Genomic DNA, 10045 nt, shown 5'->3' on the forward strand with positions numbered 1-10045 from the left:
GACCACAGAAAACATATACTTGACTACAATCTCACCTGATGGTAAGTGATGATGCAATCTAGGATGGGAGCGGACTAACTAATTGAGGAGAAAGATGAAAATCCACACCGCTTTCCTTCTCCTAGGTTTGTAAAAAAACACTGTCTCTAACCCACTCCTAACAATGTCTCTGCCGACTAAGGGTTCATTTACACGAGCAGCACGCTGCCAACGGCAGTTGGCAACTGCTACCGACGACTGCAGTCGACTGCCGTTGACTGCCGTTGAGTGCCGCCGAGACGTCGCCGAATGCAGTCGACTGTAGCTGTCGGTAGCTGTTGCTGCTCGTGTAAATGAACCCTAATTGGAGGGGAACGGGAATATTGGTCATGGGTCAATTACGTAAAACGTACTTCGAAGAGCCGATGGACGTTGGGGTCCCGAGGTGTTGGAATGGGACCCCGCACAGGAAAGCGCAGTGTTGGTCGACCCCCCATTATGTGGACCGAGGATATCAAGCGGGCTGCTGGCAGCTTGAGACCGTTGTGCTTGGACGTCCATGTAATAATTATTTTACAAAACTTCAACCTCTTTTTATCCCTTTATACACAGAATAAAGAATGATACAGAATGAGCCTATACAAGCAGCGCGGTGAAACCTATAAAAAAGACACGCGTCTCCTTGACATCCGCTTAAATTTATTTATTATTAGACTAAAATCAATATATGTATACGTATAGATACAAAATAAAACTCCATCTTATTTTTTTCAGTTTTTGTGAACACATTTTAAAATATTTAAAAACACAAGACGCCATTTTTCTTCAATAATAGTGAAAATTACTGATGCGACGCTTTGTGTCGTACTGACTGGAGAATGTATTCTTTTTGAATATTGTATTCGGAGCGGCTACGACACCGTCGTGTTCCGTGCGCTCAATCTGCCTATTATTTTTTAATCTGTGCCTATCTTTAAGAAAAAAAATCGTGATATTTAGTATTTACATTATTATTTTGTATCTCAAGAACAAGAACCGCTGGATCGATTTGGCTGACAAGCTTAGAACCAGGAGACCATAGATACTCATAAAGTATTGTCAAAGCATGAGTCGGACTCAGAATGTAGGGGAAAGGTTTTCACGCGGAGACGCGGACGTCCGCTTTAATATATTATATTTATATTATAGCTATAATTTTAGAATACAGTAAAACACTATTTATCTAAGGCTATAATATATATTTATAGTTTAAACAAAACCTTTCGACTATCCTGGTGTTTTTTTTTAAATCTAATTTTGGATTTACCGCTTATAAATCGTTCGTACTCGACTAAAATACTAAGAGGCCGTACAGACTACTTTAGTATTTTAGTCGAGTACGAACAATTTTTGGATTTACTGCCCAAAAATCCGGGATCGCGAGCGCCGCACAATTATTTCGCCTCGCGAAGGATAGAGACGAGTTCAAGAATCTGACTGCCAACCTTCGCTAGTCGGAGAGGCACCTTAAGAAGAAGAAGAAGAAGAAGCCCAAAAATCATTCGTACACTCAGACCAATTATAGAAGGACCTGTATCAACTCATAGTAACGAACAAAATTGTTTGTCATTTTCTGAGGAAAACGAGCTTAGATTTTGTGTATATCTTATACTCAACTAGAAGTTTTTGCCCGTTTTTACACTATTAAATTACACAAAAAGGTATTTTTACGGACCTCTTTAACCGACGAACACGATTACAACTATTTAGCATCGATTCTATAGAGACAGTTTTTATAATCGCATTAGATCGTTGATCATATACTTTGACAGAAAAGTAACGTCTAGCGAGGCAGGTCCTATACAATAATTGGTCTGAGTTCGTACACGACTAAAATATGAAAGTGGTCCGTTATAGGCCTTACAGCTCTGTTTTTTAATTTTGTGTTTAAATATAGGTATTATATTATCTGCAGAGATTATAGAAAATTTACAGTTTTAGGCAAAGAATAAAAAACTTGGTTGTAGGCCTTCAGGCCTAGTTCGGACTACTTTAGTTTTTTAGTCGAGTACGAACAATTTTTAGATTTATCCCCAATTTTGTGCGTACTCGACTAAAATACTAAAGTAGTCAGTACGGCCTATCCTTTGACACCTATTATGTATCTAAGGGCCTATCAGTTTTAAAGTGGCAACGACAAAAATAAATGGGTGCCAAGCTTTTTATTTTTTAATCCTTTATTGTCTATGGTGGAAACCAAGATTTTTTTGTAACATATTTTACAGCTGTGAATACTAGTCCATAAAGATCAAATAATTTAGATCAAGATTTTAATTATGACATCTATGACTATTTCCACATTTTTTATGAGTTTCTCTGAACCACACTTAAATCAAAGTTTTACAAAAATAGTGATCATTTTAGACTGTAGACATTTTAGGCTCTTTAAAAACAGTTCAAAAGTGCTTGTATTTTAGGCCTGTTTGAATTAATTATTTAATCTTTTTTATAAATTTTAATCTATAGCATGTCATGTGGTGTATTGCACCATTATTATAAAAATAGTTGTAATATATAATACATCCTACTCTATGGTAGTAGTAGTAGTAGTAGTAGTAGTAGCAGTAGCACATCACTATTTGTCCAATTGACATTACCTCATTTATTGATATTGTGTCAAATAAATATGACAGCTGACAGTTCATAAGTAAGCGTTTGCGGCTTTTTGCCAGGGTGTATAATAATAATATTTTGGTGTAAACAATTTCGCCAAAGCAATTCATGCTAAAAACATTTTAAAATTAAAATGAACGCTACCAGTTTGTATGTTTCAACTTGTCGATTAATAATATTAGCTGATGCGGCTGATAAAAGTTCGTGGACAGATTTGTTTCGCTTAGTTCCATATTTACGGCAATCATTATCTTGTACCGTGTGTGGAAACTTATTGAAGGAGCCCTATACACCAACGAGCTCTGGGTGCCAACACCATGTGTGCAAAAATTGCATAGGTGGTAGGAAAAAACTGAAACCGTCTTGCAGTTGGTGTAAGGACTACGAGAACTATACCGAAAACATACAGTTACGCATTCTCCTCCAGTGTTACAAAAAACTTTGTGAATATTTTATGGGCACCGATGTATACAAGAGTTTATTAGAAGAAGACGAAGTCGCCGCTAGTGTGAACGGCGGCACAGTGGCGAGTTCGGGGCTGATAGATTTGATACAAGAAGGAGCTGGATTTATCGACGATTACAAGAGCCCGCCAGGTCTATCCAAGTCTGCATATAGCATATTACCTTGTGTATACACCAATTCAACTTCAACACAAACCCAAGTGGCATCAACATCAAGTAATTCTGATTCGAGATCTAGTAAAGATTCTCCAAATTCTAGAGCTATTTCAAACGGGTCCCCACTTTACTCTGTTATGTACGCAGGTTCGGGAAATAAAATCACTATTAAAAGGAAAGCTGTCGACGAAACTGATTCTCCTCCTGCCGAAACAAGTACAAGAGAAAGCAAAGTGAAGAAAAAAGTAATTATTTATTACTTTGTTTTGTTATTAACTTAAATTGTATAAGTAAATTCATTTAATGTTTAATTCCAGTCCAGTCAATTAGGTTTTAAGAAACCTTCAAACCGTTCCCGTAGCTCCACTAGTAGTAAAAGAAAAGGTTGTAGATGCGGTAATGCTACAGCCACACCGGGGAAACTGACGTGTTGCGGCCAGAGATGTCCGTGCTATGTTGAGAGCAAGCCATGTACTGAATGCAAGTGTAAGGGCTGCAGAAATCCTCACAGGCCAGATGGAATGAAGGTAAGTAAAAGACCTTACAGTGCCCGCCATGAGATATTTTGTTTGTGAAATTTGCAATTAATGACTGCACAATGAATCAATACTGGTACAAACAACGCGGGCTGGGAGCCGGCTAGACACAACTGCGAATTTATACTCATTCCGCAGCTAACTTCACAAACACAAAGATCTGTGGCGAGCTCTGTAAGATTAGTTAATTCTCGTTATCTTTTTCTAGGTTACACCACACTTTGTATTGGTGCTTCTACTGCTCAAGTGGTGGATACAATAATAATAGATTAGTGGTGCTAATCTATTATATATAGTTTTGAGTTATGTGCTGTGGCAAAACTTATAAATGAAGATCTTGCTTTCTATTGGTATCTAAAATATACTTTTGTTAAATGTTTATTATATTATTATTGCACATGCAGGATGAGTAATGGTAAGAAATGCTAGAAATCCTACTTTCCACTGATATTATAAATGCAAAAGTTTGTATGGATGTTTGGATGTTTGTTACTCTTCAAGGCTGCAACTATTTAACCAATTTGAATGAAATTTAAAAAGAAGATATATGATACCATGGATTAACACAAAGGCTAGTTTTCATGCCAGAAAAATCCATAGTTCCAGCGGGATTTGTGAAAAGTGAATTCCACATAGACATTTCACAAGCAATCCGCTAGTAAATAATTATTATCCTAAATCCAATTGCCTTGTATACCAAAGCATATAGGTTTAGCATATATTTTTTGTACTGAGGTTTAATGACCTGTAAAAATCACAATATCTTTTAGCAGTTTCACAGTGAACAGTTTTAAACAGTTTTAAATGTTCTAATGTAAATTTATTAGAAACTAGCTGCCACCGCGCGGTTTCACTCGCGTGGTTCACGTTCCCGTAGGAATATGGGGATAATATATAGCCTATAGCCTTCCTCGATAAATGGGCTATAAAACACTGAAAGAATTTTTCAAATCGGATCAGTAGTTCCTGAGATTAGCGCGTTCAATCAAACAAACAAACAAACTCTTCAGCTTTATAATATTAGTATAGATTCTTGTTAGATATAGGTAGATATTCTAATAATAACTTAATAAATAATTTATAGTCTGATTTTAAGTTTTATCTGTATTAAGTTGCTATATATTTAACTGACTTAATAATAGTATCAGTATAATGTTACAAACCCAAAAAATAGAAGTATTTTTTAAATGCCTAAAATTTTTAAAAGTGTTAATACTATCAAACCTATTGTTATATTATAAAATAAAGTCTGATTAAGTAGGAAGAGTAAATTGGTTGAAATATGACTAAGTTGTTGGAAGTATTGGAAAATTAAATGTGACCTTTTATCAAATCACTGACCTCTGAGATATAACCAAGTGATATATTGTAGGATCTTCTTCTTTATTGGCACAGCTAGTCTTAGATAAGAGCTGTGATATGACCCAGTGGATATGACCTCTGCCTCCGATTCCAGAGGGTGTGGTTTCAAATTTGTTCCGGGGCATGCACCTCCAACTTTTCAATTGTGTGCATTTTAAGAAATTAAACATTACATGTCTCAAACGGTTAAGGAAAAACATCGTGAGGAAACCTGCATACCAGAGAATTTTCTTGATTCTCTGTGCGAGTGAAGTCTGCCAATCCCCATTGGGCCAGAGAAGACTCGAGCTCAGCTGTGAGTCGAATATGGGTTCATAACTAAACTAATAAACATAGTCTTAGATATGATTTATAATTTTGCAGGTTCGACCACACATTCCTCAACTGGATACTCTGCAGTTAAATTTGAACACAAACTCTGACACCTCCCCGTCATGCTCTGGCTCAATGGACAGCCTGGACACTGACACACTCACCATGGAAGCTATGGAGGAAAGTCTATCATTTGGCACAGAATTGAAATCATCTAACATTAAAGGTAAGTGTCAACTGTCATGTCATCTTTTTTCTTCTTTCCTGGGCCAATTATTATAGAAAGCCTCTGCGGGGCGTCAGATAGCGGTTCATAACTTTCTCATAATGTTTTTCTTGTTCCAGTCTACACAACTCAATTACACGAAGTGTCACCATCACTGCCCGCCACTATAATGATGGACGAGGATATGCCCGGCTCACCTGATGCAGATGCGGACGCCGACGCGGACGCCGACGCCGACGCTGAAGCCGACGCCTACGCCGACGCTGACGCTGACACGGAAGTTGACGCTGACGCGGATGCTGACCTCGACCTAGATGCTGACGGAGATCTTGACGCCGACGCTGACGATGACGCCGACATTGATGCTGACGCTGACGCGGATGACCTGAGCTCGCCCCGCGACTACACGCAGTGTTCCCCCCGGGAATGCAACGACATTGACACGGCGTCACCACACTCCGGTTCGCACGATGTCAACAGTGACGTTGAAGTGGACGTATGACAACACCTCTCCATTGCAGGTGACTAGGACCACCTCCTAGTAATAGTTTGTAACTTTGGGAAATTCTGCCTTACTTATCCTTCATTTAGGTTTTGTATGAGCCATCTTCCTCTGCAGGTATTAAAAAGAACCGCTAGGTGCAGCATCAGAAGGGGGAGGGGGGAATTGCTACGGGGTACATCATATTCCGTAAAATCTATTATAATTATTATATATGTTTTGTTACGTTTGAAGTCGACCGCTAACCGCTAGACTATGGTAACCGACAAGAACAAAATTTTACAGGATTTTATTTGTGGTTTATGTTGAATTAGGAATTTGATAATTTTATTATTTGACCGTGGTGATAATTTTATTACAACAATTTTGCTCTTAATTCATTGTATATTGTACATAGTAATTGTAGATTTTAGTATAGATGTAAAATGTAAATATATTTATAACAATAGTAAGTTAATTTTATATTATTTTATTATAAATAATTATGTATTCAGAGTATGTTTATTAACAATAAAAAATAATTTATACTAATATTTGAAAGAGAAAAGATTTGATTGTTTGTATTGAATAGAATGGACGGAAGAATTTGAAAAATTCTTTCACCAATAGAATCCTATGTTATCTCTGATAAACGTAGGCTACATCGTATCCCCGTATTCCCACGGGAACGTGAACCGTGTGGCGTCTGCTAGTAACAATTACAAAGAGGTAAAATTAGATTTTTTCTTCATTTGTTACGATTTAACTCATACAGTTATTAAACATAAATACAAATTAAATCTTGTTATTAGCTCTTCCTTTACTTGCGTTTTCACTACTTGTGGAATAAAATATTGCGGCCGAATTATTTTATTGGCGGCTAAAGATATCGTTATTAATACATAATTTTTGAATAATAGAACTTATAGGTAAGTTAAATTAATAAATAAATCTGACTGCATATTGTAACTTGCATATTTTGCCGAAATTACAAATGGAGTAATAGACGAACAGACCGACGGACATGACGAGACTTTAAGGACTACAGAACCCTAAAAAGGATCAATAGGACTGGTAGTAATATAATGCTAAATATTAGCATTGAAAAAGAAGGAGGGATAGATTATATTATTATTAGGGATAGGTACATCGTCTTCCGTTAATTCCATTTTATTTCTTCACAATATTTGTTTATTTTATAGACGTTTGCCGTTGTTGTCAATAGATAATTCAAAATATGTCAGCTGTCTACGGATCTTTCTCAAATCTTTCCCGTATTAACTATTGTCGATTGCGCAAAAAAATATAAAATCCTTTTACACTTACGATGTTACAGTACCAACAATACACTCGGGTATATTATAGGTTCGCTATCGTTAGTAAAGCTAAAATTAACATTTTACCCTTTGAAAATGTTACTTGTATTAAAATTAACACATCGATATAGGTGTCGCTTACTATAATTTGACGGTCATACGATTTGTACCTCCCCCCCGTGCTTTTCGTAGCGATTTTTTTTTAAACCTTTATATGAAAATGGCTCATTGTAGAGTTACGAGTCACATATGCAATTGGTTACATGAACTGGCGCCCTTGTGTGTACATATATGATATCATCAGTAAATTATTTGTATGTGTATGTGAATATATATGTCTTATTTATTATATGTCTCAATTTCCATGTTTTAGTAGATGTAGATTTTGTTTAAATATATGTTTTATATAGGTTATAGAATTTTCTTATCCATTATTGTAAAATGTAAATAGAGTTTAGTGTCAAACTAGTTTGTAATTAATGAAATATGAAATCAATTTAAACACTAATAAAATACACACCTTATTAACTTAAAGATAACGTTATAAACATAAGAACAATAGAAGGCACATTATCTGTCAACGACTTAATTCGTGGCGAGAGAAGGACATCGACCAATAGCGGCGGAATCAAAAATATCACCCTCTCTCTTTCGTCAGTACAGTCAGTGCCGGATTAAGGACTACCAGGGCCCCTGGGCAAGATATTTACGGCGTCTCTCTTCCATTGAAACCCATACGAACAAAAATGGATTTATTTATTACTAGCAGACGCCCATGACTTCATCAGTGTAAAATTCAATTTTCCCAAATTCCACGGGCGCTATGAACTAAAAAAACCATATTTCTCTTTGATAAAAAATCGCTTATATGTTGCTAGCATCCAGTGGCCCCCTGCAACTCGCTCGATGTTCTCAGTCCATTTAGTGGGGCGTCGCCATTCCAGCACCTAGCGACCCCAACGTCCATCGACTCTTCGAACTACTCGTATGTGCCCTGCCTAATGCCCACTGCCACTTGAACTTTTGGTTTGGTTCTTCTGCGAATATCCTTATTTTTGATTCGATCACGCAGAGATGCTCCGAGCATAGATCGTTCCATCGCCCTGTTATATCTTCCTGGCGCCCCTGGTTCTTGGTGCCCCTGGGCGTTCGCCCAACCGCTCCCTACCCAAAAGCCGCTCCTGGGTATAGTCTAAAACAATATAATTGTATGGATTTTATTAACTTTAGTGAAAAATAATATGTCAGACTTTTAAATTGTATATAAATTAGGTGTTTATTAATAGTAAAGTAATTTTGTAAAAGTAACAGGATATCTGCGATCATTACTTTCGGAGCTACAGAGATTTAAAGGGTCATATTTGCGGCACTATCACGGATCTATTAAAAACGCCCCATACAAAAAATACAAAATGACACGAATCAAGGACGTCGTAGATCATAATGATTATTAGATTTGTATGGGCGTTCAAACAAAATTACAAATATATTAATATAGTTTTTAATATAGTTCATATATTAAAAATCTCCCTTTTAATGTAAGGAAGCTAAAATTATATGAATTTTCATCTCATTACGTTAGAAGGTATTTAATAGATTTTGAAATTTTATAATCCTATCAGATAGTCTTTTCTCTTTACGTATAAATTTAACTAATTTGTACGTAAAAAGCATTGACATTGACTTTATTTTCCCGAACGTCTCTTAAAAATTGATATATTCAAACCTAGTCCAGTGCCGTAGCGTGGCTTGGAGTGGGCCCTGTATTAAAATTACTATATGAATAGTAGATAAATATAAGTCTACATAAGAGAATCTGTAATATTGCATCACCGGTTAAAAAGGATATCATTTACTAGACTTTCTTCGGTATATTAATTGTAAATAAGTTTGGCATTAACAAATTAAAGCACTTGAGTACAAATTGAAAATTGTATAGAACGATAATATCATTTTTTTTTTTGAAAAATAATTCTATTATTATGAATGATTAATGCCATTATTATCTTATTAGGTGAATAAAGTGAAATCAAAATATATTTGTTATATTCAGATTTTAATTTCTTTTACCAGTTATACATGTTAAAAATTGTAATAAATGTTCTTAAAGAGATACCATATCGAGTTTTAGTTTTTATTGATTTATATTCTTTTTTCCAGCAGCAATACGATAACACTATTAATTGTGTTATTGGACGTCGGAGTTCCAGATTCTATCGAATTCTCTCTTAAACGTGTAAACGATTTCATTTTCTGAAGTCAGTATTGTACTATCGCTATTGCAATTAACACGTTTCACTTCGTAATCTAATGATCCGATAATGACTAAAGCTTCTTCACAATCACCTACAGCGTCGACCAATATAAACTCATGTTCTAAAAGCACTTCAGATTTGTTCATCACTTTCACTTCAATTCCACAATCTAGTAACGCCTTTACATTTGAAACTGGATTCTTGTGTACAACAATTCTCACTTTGATTTTGTTGATTTGATGAATCTTGATTAGGCACTTGGAAATTGTGTCGCTATCTAAACTGGGGATACACACGTCGACAGTT

The 10045-nt window shown here is 35.9% G+C and overlaps 1 protein-coding gene across 3 annotated transcripts; it reads left to right on the forward strand.

Moving 5' to 3' along the window:
- The first annotated feature begins 2635 nt into the window (after window positions 1–2635).
- LOC112051062 (E3 ubiquitin-protein ligase MSL2) lies at window positions 2636–9599 on the forward strand. 3 transcript variants are annotated; one of them, XM_024089523.2, is made up of 5 exons: window positions 2636–3311; window positions 3399–3496; window positions 3569–3778; window positions 5513–5687; window positions 5807–9599. In XM_024089523.2, the coding sequence occupies exons 1-5, from the start codon at window positions 2765–2767 to the stop codon at window positions 6187–6189; spliced, it is 1413 nt and encodes a 470-aa protein (XP_023945291.2). In that variant the 5' UTR covers window positions 2636–2764; the 3' UTR covers window positions 6190–9599. The 3 variants fall into 3 exon arrangements, with proteins under 3 accessions (XP_023945291.2, XP_023945292.2, XP_023945290.2); XM_024089524.2 differs by having other exon boundaries at window positions 2637–3227; XM_024089522.2 differs by having other exon boundaries at window positions 2637–3496.
- The last annotated feature ends 446 nt before the right edge of the window (window positions 9600–10045 follow it).

The sequence above is a fragment of the Bicyclus anynana genome, chromosome 1, assembly GCF_947172395.1.
Source record: "Bicyclus anynana chromosome 1, ilBicAnyn1.1, whole genome shotgun sequence".
NCBI classification, from domain to species: Eukaryota; Metazoa; Arthropoda; class Insecta; order Lepidoptera; family Nymphalidae; genus Bicyclus; species Bicyclus anynana.

What these genes read in the sequence shown, in the direction of transcription:
- LOC112051062 (XM_024089522.2), top strand. Translation starts at nt 2,765, where the DNA reads ATGAACGCTACCAGTTTGTATGTTTCAACTTGTCGATTAATAATATTA. An exon ending in AAAGCAAAGTGAAGAAAAAA is followed by an intron (nt 3,497 to 3,568) that starts GTAATTATTTAT and finishes GTTTAATTCCAG; the next exon opens with TCCAGTCAATTAGGTTTTAA. An exon ending in ACAGGCCAGATGGAATGAAG is followed by an intron (nt 3,779 to 5,512) that starts GTAAGTAAAAGA and finishes ATAATTTTGCAG; the next exon opens with GTTCGACCACACATTCCTCA.